This window comes from Oncorhynchus nerka, unplaced genomic scaffold (assembly GCF_034236695.1).
Source record: "Oncorhynchus nerka isolate Pitt River unplaced genomic scaffold, Oner_Uvic_2.0 unplaced_scaffold_853, whole genome shotgun sequence".
NCBI lineage: Eukaryota > Metazoa > Chordata > Actinopteri > Salmoniformes > Salmonidae > Oncorhynchus > Oncorhynchus nerka.
In genome coordinates, this window is record NW_027040425.1 from 169207 (window position 1) to 195543 (window position 26337).

The 26337-nt window shown below is 45.2% G+C and overlaps 1 protein-coding gene across 2 annotated transcripts in view; it reads right to left on the reverse strand.

The window, feature by feature from the left end:
- Positions 1-486: 486 nt before the first annotated feature.
- The window catches only part of sncb (synuclein, beta), a 38414-nt gene continuing 12563 nt past the window's right edge, over positions 487-26337 (reverse strand). The window contains exons 3-6 of one of the 2 annotated variants that reach the window (XM_065016819.1): positions 15477-15506; positions 15050-15135; positions 10107-10190; positions 487-639 (exon numbers count right to left, since the gene is read on the reverse strand). In XM_065016819.1, the coding sequence (XP_064872891.1) occupies positions 613-639; positions 10107-10190; positions 15050-15135; positions 15477-15506 (227 nt within the window). In that variant the 3' untranslated portion in view covers positions 487-612. Of the gene's footprint in view, positions 646-10106; positions 10191-15049; positions 15136-15476; positions 15507-26337 lie in introns of both variants that reach the window. The other variant, XM_065016818.1, reaches the window with a different exon arrangement.

A 26337-nucleotide genomic window follows, 5' to 3' on the forward strand; every position in this document is an offset into this window, starting at 1 on the left:
TACGTTAAATAAATCAAAACTTGCTCCAAAAGTAAATCCAAAAGAGAGAACCCACAAACAGGCATTGGCCACACTTATAGAATATTATTGGTAGTAGTCATATCTGTTTGCAACCGGATTTATCATTTTCTTTCGCTCCCAACGTCGTTGTTGGAAGATGAGAAAAATACACCTATTATTATTATCTCACATTTATAAATACAGAAACACACAAAGAGTCACAAGCATAGAAATAGAGTCCAGTCTTGAATAGGGAGGCCTGTTCTATGGATTGTATTTCTATGGTCCGGGGGTCTCGTTCCATTGGGAGGGAATCAAGGAAACGAGACTCGAGACAGCGGACGGCTCTTCTACACCTCAAGAAACAACTACACGGACCCAACACATTACAGCAGTAACATGACATTTACAATATAGCATCGATTATCATAAAAGATTCGTCTTCAAGACGAAGGAAGAACATTTTTTCTCAGGTGGATTTTCTTGTTTCTTTTTGTGTTTTTTTTTTTTTCAACAGGATTAGATTTGTATTATTGTGGTACTTTCGGCGTTTGTCCTTTTTGTTGTAATAAATTGTGCTGCTGGTTGGATGGAGATTTGCAGTGATGGTTTTTATGCTTCTTGTTCGTAGTCCTGGCCCTGCTCCTTGGAGAGAAGAGAGAGACACAGAGCTCAGAGAGAGGGACAGTATTTAAATAGAGAGAGAGAGAGAGAGAGAGACAGAGCTCAGAGAGAGAGAGACATTATTTAAATAGAGAGAGAGAGACAGAGCTCAGAGAGAGGGAGACAGTATTTAATAGAGAGCAGAGAGAGACAGAGCTCAGAGAGAGAGAGACATTATTTAAATATAGAGAGAGAGAGACATAGCTCAGAGAGAGGAGACAGTATTTAAATACAGAGAGAGAGAGACAGAGCTCAGAGAGAGGGAGACAGTATTTAAATACAGAGGAGAGAGAGACAGAGCTCAGAGAGGGAGACAGTATTTAATAGAGAGGATGGAGACAGAGCTCAGAGAGAGGGAGACAGTATTTAAATAGAGAGCAGAGAGAGACAGAGCTCAGAGAGGGGCGGCAGGGTAGCCTAGTGGTTAGAGCGTTGGACTAGTAAGGTTGCAAGTTCGAATCCCCGAGCTGACAAGGTACAAATCTGTCGTTCTGCCCCTGAACAGGCAAGTTAACACACTGTTCCTAGGCCGTCATTGAAAATAAGAATTTGTTCTTAACTGACTTGCCTAGTAAATTAAAAAAATTAAATTAAGAGAGAGAGACAGAGCTCAGAGAGGGAGACAGCATTTAAATAGTGAGGAGAGAGACAGAGCTCAGAGAGGGAGACTTTAAATAGAGAGGAGAGAGACAGAGCTCAGAGAGGGAGACTTTAAATAGAGAGGAGAGAGACAGAGCTCAGAGAGGGAGACTTTAAATAGAGAGGAGAGAGACAGAGCTCAGAGAGGGAGACAGTATTTAAATAGAGAGGAGAGAGACAGACACAGTTTCTGTGTCCCTATTCCCTTTACAGGGATCTATTTGGGACAGATACAGAGTTACAGAGATACAGATTCACATAAGCAGAATTATGGAAGAAACAGACATAAGTGGAGTTGTTGGATCTCATCAGAAAAGCTCTCGCCCAGAGTGATCTAACTAGACAAATCACATGAAGACAACCTGGCAATAAGGACACAATGTCCTCTTTTTAACCTGACAGGGGGAAAAGGATCATTACACTACAGTATAACGAGTACAACGTTAGAGCGACCTCAAACACAACATCTAGCAACCTCCTCAAGGTCTTCAGATCTCTTTGACCGGAGTCGGGTTTGAGTCCCGACCGACCGCGACTCCCGACCGACCGCGACTCCCGACCGACCGACCGCTGACAATATTATCAGCTTCAGTCCAGTGTCAATTACTTTGAATTTATCCACCAGAGGGCAGCACTAGCTAACGCAAACTATAAGAGCTGCTCCAAGGAAACAGACGTATTAGTAGCATCCTCTCATTAGTATACTAGTTCTAACATCTTCATGTTATTAACAGACACTGCTACTCATATAATGATGCCTTGAAGTCATTTATCTATGGAAAAGAATATGTGGTTATTGGGACGACACATGTTACATCCACATCCTCACTGTGTCTGCTGTGTTTAGATCAGGGATGGGCGACTCCAGTCCTTCGACTGCCTGATTGGTGTTACCATTTTTCTCCGTCTCTAGCAAACACAGCTGATTAATCAAGTCATATTCTAAACTGAAGATGGCGATTAGGTGATTATTGGAGTCAGGTGTGTTAGCTGGGGACCTGGGGGTAAAAACTGTGACACTAATCAGGCTCACGAGGACTGGAGTCGCCCCTCAGGCAGATCAGCTGTACAGAAAGGCTTCATGTTGTTTAACAGCAACGCAGGGAATCCTCTGACACTACCCATAATGCATTGCAACTCTGATGTCATCACCACCACACCCCGTTCAGCTAAGAAGAGTGAGAGAGAGAGAGAGGGAGGGAGAGAGAGAGAGAGAGAGAGAGAGAGAGAGAGAGACGTGGAGACGGAGGAGAAGGGGGAGGAGGCGAGAGCAATAGAGGGATGGTGGAGGTTGAGAGAGAAAGAGAGAAAGAGAGAGAAAGAGGAGAGAGAGACAAGGATGGAGATAAAGAATGAGCTGGAAAAGGGAGAAATAGAGAGAGATGAGGAAGGATGAGGAAGGATAGGGAGGATGAGGAAGGATGAGGAAGGATGAGGAAGGATGAGGAAGGATAGGGAGGAATACGGAATACATACCTCCCTCCTTCATGATATTTTACAGTGTAATATTACAGGAGTCATTTGCGTTAAACAGAAAGAAGTTTAATGGAATCAAATAGGAGGCAGGAGAACATCACAGTTAATAAACCACTGAATTGGTTCTGAACCGTTCGTTTAAGATGACTCCATTGAGATGATTTGATTTGTCATTGGTTCCCTGCTGATTCTCAGGTTCCAGATGAATTGATTCGGTACTCTGTGTTTTTTGCCCTTGAGAAATGAATCCATTCAGGACAGTTTGTTTTGCCCTTGAGAAATGCCTTCCCAAAATAACCATCTGTCTCAACCACTGAGACACACACACACACACACACACGCACACGCGCACACGCACACGCACACGCACACACACACACACACACACACACACACACACACACACACCATATTGGAGGGACTGTGCCCGCCTGTCTATCTGGCATTTGACAGAGTGTGCAAAGCTGTCATCAAGGCAAAGGGGGCTACTTTGAAGAATCTCAAATATAAAATATATTTAGATTTGTTTAACACTTTTTTGTTTACTACATGATTCCATACGTGTAGTTTCATAGTTTGTTTTCACTACTATTCTACAATGTAGAAAATAGTAAAAAATAAAGATAAACCCTGGAATGAATACTATACCTTAGGTCCAAACTTTGACTGTTACTGTATACAAAATATAAAAATATGTCTAAACCTATTGAGAGAGAGACCAAGCGCCAACTCACAGAGTTCTACTGTTTAGTTTCCCCGGTACAATAGCAACAAATGGAATAGTCCCAAAAGTGCAAAACCCTAAGACAAATCAAGTGCAAGTATTTTACACGAATTTGACCTAGTCCTAGTGTGTGTGTGTGTGTGTGTGTGTGTGTGTGTGTGTGTGTGTGTGTGTTTTGGATTCGTTGCTTGATAAAGTAGTTTATTCCATATTACCCATTACATGGAACAAAAGTTGTTTTTAAAAACTCGAAACGGTTTTGTTTGACTGTCGGAGGGAGTGAAGGCGTGCTGTGTACTCTCTACCAAATGTAGGCAACATATGTCACTAAATTAATTGGAAAATAATCTTCAACCAAATCAGAAATATCTTGGTCACAACGTTTATTACCTAAATGGTGTAGTCTGATGTGCTGTATTTAATTCAGAATTTTGGAGTAGGCTACATTTGCGGGAAAGATTAGCCTATACGAGAATCCGCACGTAGCCACTCCACGACACAAGACAACTTCATATGCGCTCATGAAATGTAGACTACAAGCGCTGCTTTTTCATCCACGCTGTTTTTTCATTACGAGAAAATATCGGCCTACCTTTCTGTAATGTCAACCATCGAAATACAACAATTCCCTTTCTATCTCTATACAATATGTTGTGAAAATGGATCATCTGGACGAATAAGTCTTCGCTATAACAGAAGCAACCAATGGCAAAGATAAGAGTTGCGCCCTTTTTCCATTTTTATGGACATACTGTCATCACATTCTCCAAACTGTTTTTTTCTCTCCGCTCTCGCTTGATAACTAAATGAGGAAACAAGTGGAGATTGGATCAGGGAAACACCGAGCCTGGAAAGGAAATGCTTTCTGAAAGTAGCGGGTACGTTACTAGAAAATGTAGCGGTAATAATATGGTAATATTTAAAGGCAGTAACGCGTTATAATACTCCATTACGCATAAAAGTAATATTATTAGTAACGATTTTCTGTTGTAACACATTACCCCTGACACTATGTGTGTGTGTATTAGAGCTCTGCTTACCCGACCCAGATATTATACATTGGGTTAGGGCTCAGATATTATACATTGGGTTAGGGCTCTGCTTACCCGACCCAGATCTTATACATTGGGTTAGGGCTCTGCTTACCCGACCCAGATCTTATACATTGGATTAGGGCTCTGCTTACCCGACCCAGATCTTATACATTGGATTAGGGCTCTGCTTACCCAACCCAGATATTATACATTGGATTAGGGCTCTGCTTACCCAACCCAGATCTTATACATTGGGTTAGGGCTCTGCTTACCCAACCCAGTTATTATACATTGGGTTAGGGCTCTGCTTACTCGACCCAGATATTATACATTGGGTTAGGGCTCTGCTTACTCAACCCAGATATTATACATTGGGTTAGGGCTCTGCTTACCTGACCCAGATATTATACATTGGGTTAGAGCTCTGCTTACCCGACCCAGATATTATACATTGGGTTAGGGCTCTGCTTACCTGACCCAGATCTTATACATTGGGTTAGGGCTCTGCTTACTCAACCCAGATATTATACATTGGGTTAGGGCTCTGCTTACCATTGGGTTAGGGCGACCCAGATATTATACATTGGGTTAGGGCTCTGCTTACCCAACCCAGATATTATACATTGGGTTATTAGGGCTCAGATATTATACATTGGGTTAGGGCTCAGATATTATACATTGGGTTAGGGCTCTGCTTACCCGACCCAAGCCCGACAGGACCCAGATATTATACATTGGGTTAGGGCTCTGCTTACCCGACCCAAGCCTCTGACAGGACCCAGATATTATACATTGGGTTAGGGCTCTGCTTACCCGACCCAAGCCCGACAGGACCCAGATATTATACATTGGGTTAGGGCTCTGCTTACCCGACCCAAGATATTATACATTGGGGACCCAGATATTATACATTGGGTTAGGGCTCTGCTTACCCGACCCCAGCCCGACAGGACCCAGATATTATACATTGGGTTAGGGCTCTGCTTACCCGACCCAGATATTATACATTGGGTTAGGGCTCTGCTTACCCGACCCAGATATTATACATTGGGTTAGGGCTCTGCTTACCCGACCCAGATATTATACATTGGGTTAGGGCTCTGCTTACCCGACCCAGATATTATACATTGGGTTAGGGCTCTGCTTACCCAACCCAGATATTATACATTGGGTTAGGGCTCAGATATTATACATTGGGTTAGGGCTCAGATATTATACATTGGGTTAGGGCTCAGATATTATACATTGGGTTAGGACTCAGATATTATACATTGGGTTAGGGCTCTGATATTATACATTGGGTTAGGGCTCAGATATTATACATTGGGTTAGGGCTCAGATATTATACATTGGGTTAGGGCTCTGATATTATACATTGGGTTAGGGCTCTGATATTATACATTGGGTTAGGGGTCAGATATTATACATTGGGTTAGGGCTCAGATATTATACATTGGGTTAGGGCTCTGCTTACCCGACCCAGATATTATACATTGGGGTAGGGCTCTGCTTACCCGACCCAGATATTATACATTGGGTTAGGGGTCAGATATTATACATTGGGTTAGGGCTCAGATATTATACATTGGGTTAGGGCTCTGCTTACCCGACCCAGATATTATACATTGGGTTAGGGCTCTGCTTACTCGACCCAGATATTATACATTGGGTTAGGGCTCTGCTTACTCAACCCAGATATTATACATTGGGTTAGGGCTCTGCTTACCTGACCCAGATATTATACATTGGGTTAGAGCTCTGCTTACCCGACCCAGATATTATACATTGGGTTAGGGCTCTGCTTACCTGACCCAGATCTTATACATTGGGTTAGGGCTCTGCTTACTCAACCCAGATATTATACATTGGGTTAGGGCTCTGCTTACCCGACCCAGATATTATACATTGGGTTAGGGCTCTGCTTACCCAACCCAGATATTATACATTGGGTTAGGGCTCAGATATTATACATTGGGTTAGGGCTCAGATATTATACATTGGGTTAGGGCTCTGCTTACCCGACCCAAGCCCGACAGGACCCAGATATTATACATTGGGTTAGGGCTCTGCTTACCCGACCCAAGCCCGACAGGACCCAGATATTATACATTGGGTTAGGGCTCTGCTTACCCGACCCAAGCCCGACAGGACCCAGATATTATACATTGGGTTAGGGCTCTGCTTACCCGACCCAAGCCCGACAGGACCCAGATATTATACATTGGGTTAGGGCTCTGCTTACCCGACCCCAGCCCGACAGGACCCAGATATTATACATTGGGTTAGGGCTCTGCTTACCCGACCCAGATATTATACATTGGGTTAGGGCTCTGCTTACCCGACCCAGATATTATACATTGGGTTAGGGCTCTGCTTACCCGACCCAGATATTATACATTGGGTTAGGGCTCTGCTTACCCGACCCAGATATTATACATTGGGTTAGGGCTCTGCTTACCCGACCCAGATATTATACATTGGGTTAGGGCTCTGCTTACCCGACCCAGATATTATACATTGGGTTAGGGCTCTGCTTACCCAACCCAGATATTATACATTGGGTTAGGGCTCTGCTTACCCAACCCAGATATTATACATTGGGTTAGGGCTCAGATATTATACATTGGGTTAGGGCTCTGATATTATACATTGGGTTAGGGGTCAGATATTATACATTGGGTTAGGGCTCAGATATTATACATTGGGTTAGGGCTCTGATATTATACATTGGGTTAGGGGTCAGATATTATACATTGGGTTAGGGGTCAGATATTATACATTGGGTTAGGGCTCTGCTTACCCGACCCAGATATTATACATTGGGTTAGGGCTCTGCTTACCCGACCCAGATATTATACATTGGGTTAGGGCTCTGCTTACCCAACCCAGATATTATACATTGGGTTAGGGCTCAGATATTATACATTGGGTTAGGGGTCAGATATTATACATTGGGTTAGGGCTCAGATATTATACATTGGGTTAGGGCTCAGATATTATACATTGGGTTAGGGCTCAGATATTATACATTGGGTTAGGGCTCAGATATTATACATTGGGTTAGGGCTCAGATATTATACATTGGGTTAGGGCTCAGATATTATACATTGGGTTAGGGCTCAGATATTATACATTGGGTTAGGGCTCTGCTTACCCGACCCAGATATTATACATTGGGTTAGGGCTCTGCTTACCCAACCCAGATATTATACATTGGGTTAGGGGTCAGATATTATACATTGGGTTAGGGCTCAGATATTATACATTGGGTTAGGGCTCTGCTTACCCGACCCAGATATTATACATTGGGTTAGGGCTCTGCTTACTCGACCCAGATATTATACATTGGGTTAGGGCTCTGCTTACCTGACCCAGATATTATACATTGGGTTAGGGCTCTGCTTACCCAACCCAGATATAATACATTGGGTTAGGGCTCTGCTTACCCAACCCATATATTATACATTGGGTTAGGGCTCTGCTTACCCAACCCATATATTATACATTGGGTTAGGGCTCAGATATTATACATTGGGTTAGGGCTCAGATATTATACATTGGGTTAGGGCTCTGATATTATACATTGGGTTAGGGCTCAGATATTATACATTGGGTTAGGGCTCAGATATTATACATTGGGTTAGGGCTCTGCTTACCCGACCCAGATATTATTATTTATTTTTTTAATTTTACCTTTATTTAACCAGGCAAGTCAGTTCAGAACAAATTCTTATTTTCAATGACGGCCAGGGGCAGAATGAGAAATTTGTACCTTGTCAGCTCGGGGGTTTGAACTTGCAACCTTCCGGTTACTAGTCCAACGCTCTAACCACTAGGCTACCCTGCCGCCCCATTGGGTTAGGGCTCTGCTTACCCGACCCAGATATTATACATTGGGTTAGGGCTCAGATATTATACATTGGGTTAGGGCTCTGCTTACCCGACCCAGATATTATACATTGGGTTAGGGCTCTGCTTACCCGACCCAGATATTATACATTGGGTTAGGGCTCAGATATTATACATTGGGTTAGGGCTCAGATATTATACATTGGGTTAGGGCTCAGATATTATACATTGGGTTAGGGCTCAGATATTATACATTGGGTTAGGGCTCAGATATTATACATTGGGTTAGGGCTCAGATATTATACATTGGGTTAGGGCTCAGATATTATACATTGGGTTAGGGCTCTGATATTATACATTGGGTTAGGGCTCAGATATTATACATTGGGTTAGGGCTCTGATATTATACATTGGGTTAGGGCTCAGATATTATACATTGGGTTAGGGCTCAGATATTATACATTGGGTTAGGGCTCAGATATTATACATTGGGTTAGGGCTCAGATATTATACATTGGGTTAGGGCTCTGATATTATACATTGGGTTAGGGCTCTGATATTATACATTGGGTTAGGGCTCTGCTTACTCGACCCAGATATTATACATTGGGTTAGGGCTCAGATATTATACATTGGGTTAGGGCTCTGATATTATACATTGGGTTAGGGCTCAGATATCACTAAATTCAACAGTAACATTTTGATGCTCTGCTGCTCAGCACAGTCAAATCGTATCTGACTAAGATCAGATCATAGCCTGGTGTCAGATGTGCTCTGCTGCTCAGCACAGTCAAATCTGACTAAGATCAGATCATAGCCTGGTGTCAGATGTGCTCTGCTGCTCAGCACAGTGAAATCTGACTAAGATCAGATCATAGCCTGGTGTCAGATGTGCTCTGCTGCTCAGCACAGTGGTATCTGACTAAGATCAGATCATAGCCTGGTGTCAGAAGTGCTCTGCTGCTCAGCACAGTGGTATCTGACTAAGATCAGATCATAGCCTGGTGTCAGAAGTGCTCTGCTGCTCAGCACAGTGGTATCTGACTAAGATCAGATCATAGCCTGGTGTCAGAAGTGCTCTGCTGCTCAGCACAGTGAAATCTGACTAAGATCAGATCATAGCCTGGTGTCAGAAGTGCTCTGCTGCTCAGCACAGTGGTATCTGACTAAGATCAGATCATAGCCTGGTGTCAGAAGTGCTCTGCTGCTCAGCATAGTGAAATCTGACTAAGATCAGATCATAGCCTGGTGTCAGAAGTGCTCTGCTGCTCAGCACAGTGAAATCTGACTAAGATCAGATCATAGCCTGGTGTCAGAAGTGCTCTGCTGCTCAGCACAGTGAAATCTGACTAAGATCAGATCATAGCCTGGTGTCAGAAGTGCTTCACAGAAAGAAGATTATTTCACAGAAAAGCATTGTGTTCCTTGATTTTGTAGAGTGATGAAATGTTTAGCTTCCAGCTCACTGCTCTCTCCTGCCTCTTCATTGAGGAGCCGTTGCTATGGATACTCACAGACTGAGAGCGCCATGAGCAGAGAGCACACAGAGCGAGCTGAGCGCAGGGAGCGAGTGGATTTACTCAAATATTTCGGGGTTTTGGGCAGGGCCGGGCCTTAAATTTGGCAGAAGTAATCACGCCTGGGTAGGGCTCGGGCTTAATATTCACGTCTCTAGTGTGCGTGTGTGTTTGTGTGTATGTGTGTGTGTGTGTCCCACTTACCTGCTGGTTCTCGTCATATGTCTCTCCCTCCTGCTGATCTCCCTGTGGCTCTCCTTCCATGGCCTCCTGCCCATACTCCTCAGGCTGTGGACACACACACACACACACACACACACACACACACACACACACACACACACACACACACACACACACACACACACACACACACAGACAGACAATTGTAAAACAAAACGAAAACACACGTCCTATTTCACCACAACACAACTTTTCATTTTACAAACAAGGAAATAAATAAATAGTAAACTGTTAGGGAGAGAAGGTCCAGTACAGGAGGCAGGAAACACAGTGTAAGTGCTTTGGACTCCTGATGATAATGGGATAATACGGACTAGAAAGGGAAGCACATCCGAGAGCTGCTAGACGAGCTAAACTACTTCTATGCTCGTTTCGAGGCAAGCAACACTGAAGCATGCATGAGAGCATCAGCTGTTCCGGACGACTGTGTGATCACACTGTCCATAGGTCGATGTGAGTAAGACCTTTACTTAGGTCAACATTCACAAGGCCTCAGGGTCCTACAGTGAGGGGGAAAAGTATTTGATCCTCTGCTGATTTTGTATGTTTGCCCACTGACAAAGAAATGATCCGTCTGTAATTTAAATGGTAGGTTTATTTGAACAGTGAGAGACAGAATAACAACAAAAAAATCCTGAAAAACGCAGGTCAAAAATTTTATAAATTGATTTGCATTTTAATGAGGGAAATAAGTAATAAGTAATAAATAATATATCATTATAATAATAATGTCATAAATGTACATTTTACATAAGAATATCAACCCCTTTGGTTTGATACTCGGCATTGAGCAAATGTGCAACCAATTTCCTTTGATCGTCCTTGAAATGTCACTACAACTTGATTGGAGTCCACCTGTGGCTAATTACATTTTTTGGGACATGATTTAGTAAGAAACACACCTGTATATATAAAGGTCCCACAGTTGACAGAGCAGGAACTATACCATGAAGTCCAAGGCACTGGCCGTAAATCTCTGAGATATAATTGTGAAGAGCCATATATCTGGGGAAGGGTGTTAAACCATTTCTAGAGTATTGAAAGTTTCCAAGAGTACAGTGATCTTCATCATTAGGAAATGGAAAGAAATATGGAACTACACATACTCTGCCAAGACCTGGCTGTCCAACCAAACCGAGCAGCCTGGCAACAAAGACCTTGGTCAGGGAGATGACCAAGAACCCACTGACCACACCAACAGAGTTCCTCGGGTGATATGGGAGAACCTGCCAGAAGGAGAACAGTCTCTACAGCACTTCACCAATCTGGGCTTTATGGGAGAGTGGCCAGATGGACTCCTGAGACAAAGATACACGACATGTCTGGAGTTTGCAAAAAGGCACCTGAAAGACTCTGAGAGCATAAGGCAAAATATTATGTGGTTTGACACAAATTGAACTCTTTGGCCTGAATGCAAAGCGCTATATCTGGAGAGAGAAAAAAACAACAGGCACAGCTCATCACCTGTCTAACACCATCCCTACCATGAAGCATGGTGATGACAGCATCATGATATGGGGATGCTTTTCAGCAGTAGGGACTGGGAGACTGGTAAGGATGGAGGGAACAATCAATAGAGCCAAATACAGGCAAAGCCTTAATGAGATCCTGCTTCAGAGAGCAAACGACCTTAGACTGGGGTGAAGATTTACTTTCCAACAGGACAATGACCCCAACCATACAGCTAAAGCAATGCTGGAAAGGCTTCAGAACAAGAGTGAGTGGCCCTGCCAAATCCTAGACTTCAATCCCATTGAAAATCTGTGGAAGGACTTGAAGATTGCTGTTCATTGCCACTCCCCATCTAATTTAACAGAGAATGAGAAAATCTGCAAGGAAGAATGGGAGAAAATCCCCAAATCCAGATGTGCAAAGCTGATACAGACATACCCAAGACGAATCAAAGCTGATCCAGACATACCCAAGACGACTCAGAGCTGATCCAGACATACCCAAGATGACTCAAAGCTGATACAGACATACCCAAGACGACTCAGAGCTGATACATTCTGCTTGGTGAATGGAAAATCCATGGCGTTGGATAGCCGTGGTGGGTGTCTTGTCCGAAAGCCATGTTTCAGAACTAGGCAGATCATATTACAGTTATGAGAGTCCCGTTGACAGCCAATCCACGATCAGAGATCATACATCTCATTATCAAGAGACTATACATCGGCCAATAGAACGGAGGGAAGAGGTGGCTTCCCCTCTTCTACTTTTTCCCCAGACCGTTTCCTGTTGGATAGCCCAAAACATTGGGTCGGAATTACACAAAGAGACCAGAACTCGGTTGAACTCGGTTGAAGTTGAATTCGGAATTGAAGTTAGTAACTGCCGATCTGATGTTCAAAAGTTCTTGTCGATCATAAAACATTATAGGGGATACATTTGCTGCAAGAAAAGATAAACGCCAAAATAGCAAAGTTGGGTCAGAGCTTGTAAGACAGCAGACATACAGTACCGCACCATTGCTAATAGATCATAGCGTTCAAGAGAAAATTGCCAAATTAATTAAAAAAAGATTATTTTTAATTCACTCCATTTGACTTAATGGACCCTAGACTCTATGGGGGTGTTAATGAACCCTAGACTCTATGGGGGTGTTAATGGACCCTAGACTCTATGGGGTCTTAATGAACCCTAGACTCTATGGGGGTGTTAATGGACCCTAGACTCTATGGGGTCTTAATGGACCCTAGACTCTATGGGGTCTTAATGAACCCTAGACTCTATGGGGGTGTTAATGGACCCTAGACTCTATGGGGTCTTAATGAACCCTAGACTCTATGGGGTCTTAATGGACCCTAGACTCTATGGGGTCTTAATGGACCCTAGACTCTATGGGGGTCTTAATGGACCCTAGACTCTATGGGGTCTTAATGAACCCTAGACTCTATGGGGTCTTAATGAACCCTAGACTCTATGGGGTCTTAATGGACCCTAGACTCTATGGGGTCTTAATGGACCCTAGACTCTATGGGGTCTTAATGGACCCTAGACTCTATGGGGTCTTAATGAACCCTAGACTCTATGGGGTCTTAATTAACCCTAGACTCTATGGGGTCTTAATGAACCCTAGACTCTATGGGGGTGTTAATGAACCCTAGACTCTATGGGGTCTTAATGAATCCTAGACTTTATGGGGGTGTTAATGAACCCTAGACTCTATGGGGGAATTCTGACCTGAGTTAATCGACCGTAAATGGAACTCAATTTTATTGCACTTTTCTCTCTGTATTCTGACCTTGAACTTGAGAATAGCATGGTGTTCATGCTGTTCAGCTGCTTTTTGTTGGGGTCGGAGATCAGATACATGAAGGTGTGTCTACAGATACGTCGTATTCAGACCATGACTTATTCCCTCATGAATAAGGTCTAACGACCCTGCTGAAACTATGAATAAGGGCTGAGGACCCTGCTGAAACTATGAATAAGGGCTGAGGACCCTGCTGAAACTATGAATAAGGGCTGAGGACCCTGCTGAAACCATGAATAAAGGCTGACGACCCTGCTGAAACCATGAATAAGAACTGACGACCCTGCTGAAACCATGAATAAGGACTGACGACCCTGCTGAAACTATGAATAAGGGCTGAGGACCCTGCTGAAACTATGAATAAGGACTGATGACCCTGCTGAAACCATGAATAAGGGCTGACGACCCTGCTGAAACCATGAATAAGGGCTGACGACCCTGCTGAAACTATGAATAAGAACTGACGACCCTGCTGAAACCATGAATAAGGACTGACGACCCTGCTGAAACTATGAATAAGGACTGACGACCCTGCTGAAACTATGAATAAGGACTGACGACCCTGCTGAAACCATGAATAAGGGATGACGACCCTGCTGAAACTATGAATAAGGACTGACGACCCTGCTGAAACTATGAATAAGGACTGACGACCCTGCTGAAACTATGAATAAGGACTGACGACCCTGCTGAAACTATGAATAAGGACTGAAACCTGCTGAAACCATGAATAAGGGATGACGACCCTGCTGAAACTATGAATAAGGACTGACGACCCTGCTGAAACCATGAATAAGGACTGACGACCCTGCTGAAACCATGAATAAGGACTGACGACCCTGCTGAAACTATGAATAAGGACTGATGACCCTGCTGAAACCATGAATAAGGTCTAACGACCCTGCTGAAACCATGAATAAGGTCTAACGACCCTGCTGAAACCATGAATAAGGACTAACGACCCTGCTGATTCCAAGTGGAACAACATCTACTTTATTTTTCCTGATAGAAATAACATCCTTCTCCATACACTGTCATTTAGAACTATTGATTAGAGCTATTGATTAGAGCTATTGATTACAGCTATTGATTACAGCTATGGATTAGATCTATTGATTAGAGCTATTGATTAAAGCTATTGATTAAAGCTATTGATTAGAGCTATTGACTAGAGATATTGATTAGAGATATTGATTAGAGATATTGATTAGAGCTATTGATTAGAGCTATTGACTAGAGATATTGATTAGAGCTATTGATTAGAGCTGGGTAAATGAGGAAGCTGTTTGGATAAGGGCATTGTAAATATAAAGGAACATCTAGAATCTCACCTTATGATAACAGCATGCTATTCACCAGCTATTGGTACTGTAATACCACAGGGGCTGGTGATAGTCTATAGTGATATAGGGGCTGGTGATAGTCTATAGTGATATAGGGGCTGGTGATAGTCTATAGTGATATAGGGGCTGGTGATGTGTGTCGTGTGTGTGTGCGTGTGTGTGTGTTTGTGTGTGTGTGTGTGTGTGTGTTTCGTGGTATGTGTGTGTTTGCATTGTGTGTGTGTGTGTGTGTGTGAGTGTGTGTGTGCCTGTGTGTGTGTGTGTGTGTGTGTGTGTGTGTGTGTGTGTGTGTGTGTTAGTCTTACGTTCATGTCAGATGGGAACTCGTCCTTCTTCCCCAGGCCGGTGGCAGCAGCGATATTCCCCATGGCTCCACCAGCAAGGTCCTTCGCTGCATCATCACACACACACGTTAACACACACACACACATTATTAACACACACATCAAACACACACACACACACACACATTATTAACACACACATCAAACACACACACACATTAATGCACATGCACATACACTGATGTTGTTGTACTCTAGTACACTAGTCTCTAAGGCGTTATATCTTTACCAGTCTAATCCTGTTTGGCTTGTGCACCAGAAGCAGGTCAAACTTGTTTTCTCATCCAGGCTAACTTGATTGAAACTTGGAAGAGACTAAGTATCTTGCTGTTGTGATGCTGTACCACCGATGTCAATGTCTGAACTAGAGACTTAACAGTACACTCACCTGAACCAACACCATCTTTGGCCTTGGTGCCTGAAAAGAGAGAAAAATAGAAAATTACTTATGTTACTACATTAAAATATCCCTCCATTATCATTCAGTGTGTCTTTACGACACAGCAATGCTACATTACCTCACCATTATCATACAGTGTCTTTACTACACAGCAATGCTACATTACCTCACCATTATCATACAGTGTCTTTACTACACAACAATGCTACATTACCCCACCATTATCAAACATCAAGTATTACTACCTTCCAATCCTACATTGCCATACATAATGATGATTATCACGCTCAATAGAGTTACCAGCATATTCCTCTTTACTAGACAGACAGTATATGCGGCATTACCATATAAACACCCTCTAATGCCTTACTAGACAGACAGTAAATGAGGCATTACCATATAAACACCCTCTAATGCCTTACTAGACAGACAGTAAATGAGGCATTACCATATAAACACCCTCTAATGCCTTACTAGACAGACAGTAAATGAGGCATTACCATATAAACACCCTCTAATGCCTTACTAGACAGACAGTAAATGAGGCATTACCGTATAAACACCCTCTAATGCCTTACTAGACAGACAGTAAATGAGGCATTACCGTATAAACACCCTCTAATGCCTTACTAGACAGACAGTAAATGAGGCATTACCATATAAACACCCTCTAATGCCTTACTAGACAGACAGTAAATGAGGCATTACCGTATAAACACCCTCTAATGCCTTACTAGACAGACAGTAAATGAGGCATTACCATATAAACAGACCTCTAATGCCTTACTAGATAGACAGTAAATGAGGCATTACCATATAAACAGACCTCTAATGCCTTACTAGACAGACAGTAAATGAGGCATTACCGTAAAACACCCTCTAATGCCTTACTAGACAGACAGTAAATGAGGCATTACCATATAAACAGACCTCTAATGCCTTACTAGATAGACAGTAAATGAGGCATTACCATATAAACAGACCTCTAATGCCTTACTAGACAGACAGTAAATGAGGCATTACCGTATAAACACCCTCTAATGCCTTACTAGACAGACAGTAAATGAGGCATTACCATATAAACAGACCTCTAATGCCTTACTAGATAGACAGTAAATGAGGCATTACCATATAAACAGACCTCTAATGCCTTACTAGACAGACAGTAAATGAGGCATTACTGTATAAACACCCTCTAATGCCTTACTAGACAGACAGTAAATAAGGCATTTCCGTATAAACAAGCCTGTAATGCCGTACTAGACAGACAGACAGACAGACAGACAGACAGACAGACAGACCAGTCAGACAGACCAGTCAGACAGACCAGTCAGTCAGAGACCAGACAGACAGGTGAGTGACGGTGCTCTAGTGACGAGGATGAGCTGAGCGAAGAGCATCCAGATCCGGAGACATCAGAGCTAGGAGCCATCAGAGCAAAGAGCCATCAGAGCTAGGAGCCATCAGAGCCAGGAGCCATCAGAGCAAAGAGCCATCAGAGCTAGGAGCCATCAGAGCAAAGAGCCATCAGAGCAAAGAGCCATTAGAGCTAGGAGCCATCAGAGCTAGGAGCCATCAGAACAAAGAGCCATCAGAGCTAGGAGCCATCAGAGCTTGGAGCCATCAGAGCTAGGAGCCATCAGAGCTTGGAGCCATATGAGCTAGGAGCCATCAGTGCAAAGAGCCATCAGAGCTAGGAGCCATCAGAGCTAGGAGCCATCAGAGCAAAGAGCCATCAGAGCTTGGAGCCATCAGAGCTAGGAGCCATCAGAGCAAAGAGCCATCAGAGCTTGGAGCAGAAAAGAGACATCAGAGCTAGGAGCCATCAGGCTTGGAGCCATCAGAGCCAGGAGCCATCAGAGCAAAGAGCCATCAGAGCTAGGAGCCATCAGAGCCAGGAGCCATCAGAGCAAAGAGCCATCAGAGCCAGGAGCCATCAGAGCAAAGAGCCATCAGAGCTAGGAGCCATCAGAGCTAGGAGCCATCAGAGCAAAGAGCCATCAGAGCTTGGAGCCATCAGAGCTAGGAGCCATCAGAGCAAAGAGCCATCAGAGCTTGGAGCCGTCAGAGCAAAGAGACATCAGAGCTAGGAGCCATCAGAGCTTGGAGCCATCAGAGCCAGGAGCCATCAGAGCAAAGAGCCATCAGAGCTAGGAGCCATCAGAGCTAGGAGCCATCAGAGCAAAGAGCCATCAGAGCTAGGAGCCATCAGAGCTTGGAGCCATCAGAGCTAGGAGCCATCAGAGCAAAGAGCCATCAGAGCTAGGAGCCATCAGAGCTAGGAGCCATCAGAGCAAAGAGCCATCAGAGCTAGGAGCCATCAGAGCAAAGAGCCATCAGAGCTAGGAGCCATCAGAGCTAGGAGCCATCAGAGCAAAGAGCCATCAGAGCTAGGAGCCATCAGAGCTTGGAGCCATCAGAGCTAGGAGCCATCAGAGCTAGGAGCCATCAGAGCTAGGAGCCATCTGGAGAAAGGTACAGTACATTCATTCTCATTCTAGAGGTAGAAAATTGAAGCCTCTGAGCAGTCTGTTTTATCCATTCCTTCCACAATACATTATTTAGATGAATAATTCACTAATGTACGTGGAACTGTTCAAGAACGGTCCATATTTCTCTGGAGGGTGTTTACTAACATGGCTGCCATGGAACTACTGCATGTGATGTCATTTAGAATGCTCTTTGATTGGTTGAAAACCACAATGACCAATCAAACTCGTTGGCTCATGCCAAATGCCACATTATTCCCTAAAACATCCTATGGGTCCTATGGGCCCTGGTCAAAAGTAGTGCACTAAATAGGGAATAGGGAGCCAACCCTGGTTAAACGTAGTGCAGCGTAGCCTAGTGGTTAGAGCGTTGGACTAGCAACCGGAAGGTTGCAAGTTCAAACCCACGAGCTGACAAGGTACAAATCTGTCGTTCTGCCCCTGAACAGGCAGTTAACCCACTGTTCCTAGGCCATCATTGAAAATAAGAATTTGTTCTTCACTGACTTGCCTAGTTATATAAAAAAATAATTAGGGAGTAGGGTGCCATTTGGGATGCAATTTTCTAGGGTTTTGACAGGCCTCATTCACTACAGGAACACCACAACCCCACCAGCTAGCTGAAGGGTTGTAAAGACCTCTAGCTCTGATCAGTCTCTCCCATCAGCCTGTCTACTGCCCTGTCATAACATCCCTTACTGTCCCCTGTCTATCTGCTGATCTGTCATAACATCCCTTACTGTCCCTGACCTCTAGCTCTGATCTGTCTAACATCCATCAGCCCCTGTCTATCTGCTGATCTGTCATAACATCCCTTACTGTCCCCCTGTCTATCTGCTGATCTGTCATAACATCCATTACTGTCCCCTGTCTATCTGCTGATCTGTCATAACATCCTGTCTATCTGCTGATCTGTTATAACATCCCTTACTGTCCCCTGTCTATCTGCTGATCTGTCATAACATCCCTTACTGTCCCCTGTCTATCTGCTGATCTGTCATCTTCCTTCCTGAAGACAAACAATGTATACGAAATGCTTCAGTCTGGTTTTAGACCCCATCATAGCACTGAGACGGCACTTGTGAAGGTGGTAAATGACATTTTAATGGCAACGGACCGAGGCTCTGCATCTGTCCTCGTGCTCCTAGACCTTAGTGCTGCTTTTGATACCATCAATCACCACATTCTTTTGGAGAGATTGGAAACCCAAATTGGTCTACACGGACATGTTCTGGCCTGGTTTAGATCTTATCTGTCGGAAAGATATCAGTTTGTCTCTGTGAATGGTTTGTCCTCTGACAAATCAACTGTAAATTTCGGTGTTCCTCAAGGTTCTGTTTTAGGACCACTATTGTTTTCACTATATATTTTACCTCTTGGGGATGTTATTCGAAAACATAATGTTAACTTTCACTGCTATGCGGATGACACACAGCTGTACATTTCAATGAAACATGGTGAAGCCCCAAAATTGCCCTCGCTAGAAGCATGTGTTTCAGACATAAGGAAGTGGATGGCTGCAAACTTTCTACTATTAAACACGGACAAAACAGAGATGCTTGTTCTAGGTCCCAAGAAACAAAGAGATCTTCTGTTGAATCTGACAATTAATCTTAATGGTTGTACAGTCGTCTCAAATAAAACTGTGAAGGACCTCGGCGTTACTCTGGACCCTGATCTCTCTTTTGAAGAACATATCAAGACCATTTCGAGGACAGCTTTTTTCAATCAACGTAACATTGCAAAAATCAGAAACTTTCTGTCCAAAAATGATGCAGAAAAATTAATCCATGCGTTTGTCACTTCTAGGTTAGACTACTGCAATGCTCTATTTTCCGGCTACCCGGATAAAGCACTAAATAAACTTCAGTTAGTGCTGAATACGGCTGCTAGAATCCTGACTAGAACCAAAAAATTTGATCATATTACTCCAGTGCTAGCCTCTCTACACTGGCTTCCTGTCAAAGCAAGGGCTGATTTCAAGGTTTTACTGCTAACCTACAAAGCATTACATGGGCTTGCTCCTACCTATCTCTCTGATTTGGTCCTGCCGTACATACCTACACGTACGCTACGGTCACAAGACGCAGGCCTCCTAATTGTCCCTAGAATTTCTAAGCAAACAGCTGGAGGCAGGGCTTTCTCCTATAGAGCTCCATTTTTATGGAACGGTCGGTCTGCCTACCCATGTCAGAGACGCAAACTCGGTCTCAACCTTTAAGTCTTTACTGAAGACTCATCTCTTCAGTGGGTCATATGATTGAGTGTAGTCTGGCCCAGGAGTGGGAAGGTGAACGGAAAGGCTCTGGAGCAACGAACCGCCCTTGCTGTCTCTGCCTGGCCGATTCCCCTCTTTCCACTGGGATTCTCTGCCTCTACCCTGTTACGGGGCTGAGTCACTGGCTTACTGGGGCTCTCTCATGCCGTCCCTGGGGGGGTGCGTCACCTGGGTGGGTTGATTCACTGTTGTGGTCGGCCTGTCTGGGTTGGCGCCCCCCTTGGGTTGTGCCGTGGCGGAGATCTTTGTGGGCTATACTGCCTTGTCTCAGGATGGTAAGTTGGTGGTTGAAGATATCCCTCTAGTGGTGTGGGGGCTGTGCTTTGGCAAAGTGGGTGGGGTTATATCCTTCCTGTTTGGCCCTGTCCGGGTGTCCTCGGATGGGGCCACAGTGTCTCCTGACCCCTCCTGTCTCAGCCTCCAGTATTTATGCTGCATTAGTTTATGTGTCGGGGCTAGGGTCAGTTTGTTATATCTGGAGTACTTCTCCTGTCCTATTCGGTGTCCTGTGTGAATCTAAGTGTGCGTTCTCTAATTCTCTCCTTCTCTCTTTCTTTCTCTCTCTCGGAGGACCTGAGCCCTAGGACCATGCCCCAGGACTACCTGACATGATGACTCCTTGCTGTCCCCAGTCCACCTGGCCATGCTGCTGCTCCAGTTTCAACTGGCCTGGGCCCTAGGACCATGTCCCAGGACTACCTGACATGATGACTCCTTGCTGTCCCCAGTCCACCTGGCCATGCTGCTGCTCCAGTTTCAACTGTTCTGCCTTACTATTATTCAACCATGCTGGTCATTTATGAACATTTGAACATCTTGGCCACGTTCTGTTATAATCTCCACCGGCACAGCCAGAAGAGGACTGGCCACCCCACATATGCTCTCTCTAATTCTCTCTTTCTTTCTCTCTCTCGGAGGACCTGAGCCCTAGGACCGTGCCCCAGGACTACCTGACATGATGACTCCTTGCTGTCCCCAGTCCACCTGACTGTGCTGCTGCTCCAGTTTCAACTGTTCTGCCTTATTATTATTCGACCATGCTGGTCATTTATGAACATTTGAACATCTTGGTCATGTTCTGTTATAATCTCTACCCGGCACAGCCAGAAGAGGACTGGCCACCCCACATAGCCTGGTTCCTCTCTAGGTTTCTTCCTAGGTTTTGGCCTTTCTAGGGAGTTTTTCCTAGCCACCGTGCTTTTACACCTGCATTGTTTGCTGTTTGGGGTTTTAGGCTGGGTTTCTGTACAGCACTTTGAGATATCAGCTGATGTACGAAGGGCTATATAAATAAATTTGATTCGATTTGATTTGATTTGTCATAACATCCCTTACTGCACCCGTCTATCTGCTGATCTGTTATAACATCCATTACTGTCCCCTGTCTATCTGCTTATCTGTCATAACATCCCTTACTGCCCCCTGTCTATCTGCTGATCTGTCATAACATCCATTACTGTCCCTGTCTATCTGCTGATCTGTCATAACATCCATTACTGTCCCTGTCTATCTGCTAATCTGTCATAACATCCCTTACTGCCCCCTGTCTATCTGCTGATCTGTCATAACATCCCTTACTGCCCCCTGTCTATCTGCTGATCTGTTATAACATCCATTACTGTCCCCTGTCTATCTGCTGATCTGTCATAACATCCTTACTGTCCCCTGTCTATCTGCTGATCTGTCATAACACCCTGTCTAACTGTTGCCCCATGAGAACATCCCTTACTGCCCCCGTCTATCTGTTGCCCCGTGAGAACATCCCTTACTGCCCCCTGTCTATCTTTTGCCCCATGAGAACATCCCTTACTGCCCCCTGTCTATCTGCTGCCCCGTGAGAACATCCCCTACTGCCCCCTGTCTATCTGTTGCCCCATGAGAACATCCCCTACTGCCCCCTGTCTATCTGCTGATCTGTCATAACATCCTGTCTATCTGTTGCCCCATGAGAACATCCCTTACTGCCCCGTCTATCTGTTGCCCCGTGAGAACATCCCTTACTGCCCCCTGTCTATCTGTTGCCCCATGAGAACATCCCTTACTGCCCCCTGTCTATCTGTTGCCCCGTGAGAACATCCCTTACTGCCCCCCGTCTATCTGTTGCCCCATGAGAACATCCCTTACTGCCCCCTGTCTATCTGTTGCCCAGTGAGAACATCCCCTACTACCCCTGTCTATCTGTTGCCCCGTGAGAACATCCCTTACTGCCCCCTGTCTATCTGTTGCCCCGTGAGAACATCCTCTACTGCCCCTGTCTATCTGTTGCCCGTGAGAACATCCTCTACTGCCCCCTGTCTATCTGTTGCCCCATGAGAACATCCCTACTGCCCCTACTACCCCTGTCTATCTGTTGCCCCATGAGAACATCCCTTACTGCCCCTTACTGCCCCCTGTCTATCTGTTGCCCCGTGAGAACATCCCTTACTGCCCCCTGTCTATCTGTTGCCCCATGAGAACATCCCTTACTGCCCCCTGTCTATCTGCTGCCCCTAAGTGAGAACATTCCCTACTGCCCCCTGTCTATCTGCTGCCCCGTGAGAACATCCCTTACTGCCCCCTGTCTATCTGCTGCCCCTGTGAGAACATTCCCTACTGCCCCCTGTCTATCTGCTGCCCCGTGAGAACATCCCTTTCTGCCCCCTGTCTATCTGCTGCCCCGTGAGAACATCCCTTACTGCCCCCTGTCTATCTGCTGCCCCGTGAGAACATCCCTTACTGCCCCCTGTCTATCTGCTGCCCCCGAGAACATCCCTTACTGCCCCTGTCTATCTGTTGCCCAGTGAGAGCATCCCCTACTGCCCCTGTCTATCTGTTGCCCCATGAGAACATCCTCTACTGCCCCCTGTCTATCTGTTGCCCCATGAGAACATCCCTTACTGCCCCTGTCTATCTGTTGCCCCATGAGAACATCCTCTAATGCCCCCTGTCTATCTGTTGCCCAGTGAGAGCATCCCTTACTGCCCCCTGTCTATCTGTTGCCCCATGAGAACATCCTCTAATGCCCCCTGTCTATCTGTTGCCCAGTGAGAGCATCCCTTACTGCCCCCTGTCTATCTGTTGCCCCATGAGAACATCCTCTACTGTCCCCTGGGTCCACTAACAGAGTTGGGATAGCCTCTTTCAAAAGAAGAGCACCTAAGTTGAACAGAGAGGGAGGGGAGAGTGAGAGATGCGTTCATTGAAGCCCTATGTTGTGTGGACTGTCACAAAGACGAAGTGTACTGTACTCCAAAGAGAAGTATTGGAAGACGATATAATGAGGTGTACTATGGTTTTCTCATTCCACTTTGCTGTAAGCTCTTGTCTTTCTGCTGGGAAAGAAAAAAACGATAATGGCCACTTATCATGAAGGTATGAAACTGAGGAGCGTTTGAATAATAGCTGAAGTAAGTGGCATTGAATAACGTAATTTTCTCCATTTCTACAACCAGATACAGCATGTTCAAATGCCTGTGCTTTTAGAGGTGGGTAGCTCTATTAGGATCTCTTCCTTCCCTCCCCCTCCCCCTCCACTCTCTTCCCCCTCTCCTCTCCTCTCCTCTCCTCTCCTCTCCTCTCCTCTCCTCTCCTCTCCTCTCCCTCTCCTCCCCTTCGCCTCCCCTCCCCTTCACCTCCCCTCTCCTCCCTCCCCCTCCACTCTCTTCCCCCTCCCCTCCCATCCCCTCCTCTTCGCCTCCCCTCTCCTCCCTCCCCTCCCCTCCCCTCCCCTCCCCCTCTGCTCTCTAGGCAGTCTGCTAAGCTGGCTGGTCCGTCTACAGCAGCAGCTGTCAAAAGTGGTCTGTCGACATATCAACTTCTCTTCTCACCCGTCCTCCACCAATCACATTCTCGCCCACCCATCCTTCATTTGGGCGATTATTAGCGAGCTGGACAACAGTCAAGAAACTGTACGAATGTATATATGTACATTAGAATTTATACAAAGTTTCAATGTGGTTTTAGTCATTTCTAAGTATATTGTTTTGGATACCGGATGTTCGACATCACTGCTAGAGATCCATCTGTATCTGGGCTCCGGATTCTGGTATCCATTATATCCATACTGCACTGTACATGTCATACTTAACGTCAGACACAGGTACTCTATACATCTGTAACATTCTCTATACATGTATACCTGTATACTCTATACATACTGCAAATAACACCTATTCTATGCACATCTATGCACATCTCTGTTAGTCAGCGTCATAGAAGGCAACATAAAGCCCTGTAATTGTCCCTCTGGTCCCCTGGAGACAGCTTCTCACTGTGTCCCTGACTCACAAGCTGTCACCATACAATACACCTAATACATTGACATAAGGCATGATGGCCTGCTGTCTTCACCCATAGCCCCCCCCCCTGCCATCTAGCTCCCCCCTCTCCTCACCTCTTGGTCCAATTCCTCACCCCTCCTCCTCTCACCCTTGGTTCAGTACCCCCCCCTCCTCCATCCTCTCTCCCCTCCTCCCTAACCCCTATCTCCCAATACCTTCCCTCTACCCCTCTCCTCTATCCTCTCACCCCTCCTCCTCTCACCCTTGGTTCAGTACCCCCCCCCTCCTCCATCCTCTCTCCCCTCCTCCCTAACCCCTATCTCCAATACCTCCCCTCTACCCCTCTCCCCTCTCCTCTATCCTCTCACCCCTCCTCCCTAACCCCTATCTCTAATACCTTCCCTCTACCTCTCTCCTCTCACTCCTCCCCTCTCCCCTCTACCCCTACCCCTCTCCTCTATCCTCTCATCTCCCCCTCTCCCTGTCCCTCCCCTCTCTACCCCTCTCCTCTATCCTCTCACCCTCCTCCCTAACCCCTATCTCCAATACCTTCCCTCTACCTCTACCTCTCTCCTCTATCCTCTCAACCCTCCCCTGTCCCCTCTACCCTAACCCTCTCCTCTACTCCCCCTGTCCCCTCTCTACCCCTAACCCCTCTCCTCTACCCCCTCCCCTGTCCCCTACCCCTAACCCTCTCCTCTACTCCCCCCTGTCCCCTCTACCCCTAACCCTCTCCTCTACCCCTCCCCTGTCCCCTCTCTACCCCTAACCCTCTCCTCTCCCCCGCCCTGTCCCCTCTACCCCTAACCCTCTCCTCTACCCCCTGTCCCCCTCTACCCCTAACCCTCTCCTCTACCCCCTCCCCTGTCCCTCTACCCCTAACCCTCTCCTCTACTCCCCTGTCCCCCCTACCCTAACCCTCTCCTCTACCCCCTCCCCTGTCCCCTCTACCCCTAACCCTCTCCTCTACCCCCTCCCCTGTCCCCTCTACCCCTAACCCTCTCCTCTACCCCCCTCCCTGTCCCCTCTACCCTAACCCTCTCCTCTATGTACAGGGTCTAATGTATATGTACAGGGCATAATGTATATGTATATAATGTATATGTACATAATGTATATGTATATAATGTATATAATGACTGCACCCCCTTGAACTTCTTTCACATTATTTTGCATTATGAAGTGGGATTGAAATAGATTTAATTATAATTCTTGGTCATTGACAAAGACAAAATAGTCTGTTTTTACAAATTAAATTAATTTGACATATATGTCCTAAAATTAGTTCAGAAGTAAAATGTGGCTTTAACAAATCACATAATAAGTTATATGGACTCACTTTGAAATATTAGGAGTCCACATGATTTTTTTGAATGATCATTTCCTCTGTCCCCCATATATACAACATCTGTACTGTCGCACGGTTGGTTAAGGGCTCATAAGTAAGCATCTCACTGTAAGGTCTACTACACTTGTTGTATTCAGCATCTCACTGTAAGGTCTACTACACTTGTTGTATTCAGCATCTCACTGTAAGGTCTACTACACCTGTTGTATTCAGCATCTCACTGAAAGGTCTACTATACCTGTTGTATTCAGCATTTCACTGTGAGGTCTACTATACCTGTTGTATTCAGCATTTCACTGTAAGGTCTACTATACCTGTTGTATTCAGCATCTCACTGTAAGGTCTACTACACCTGTTGTATTCAGCATTTCACTGTGAGGTCTACTACACCTGTTGTATTCATCATTTCACTGTAAGGTCTACTACACCTGTTGTATTCAGCATTTCACTGTAAGGTCTACTACACCTGTTATAT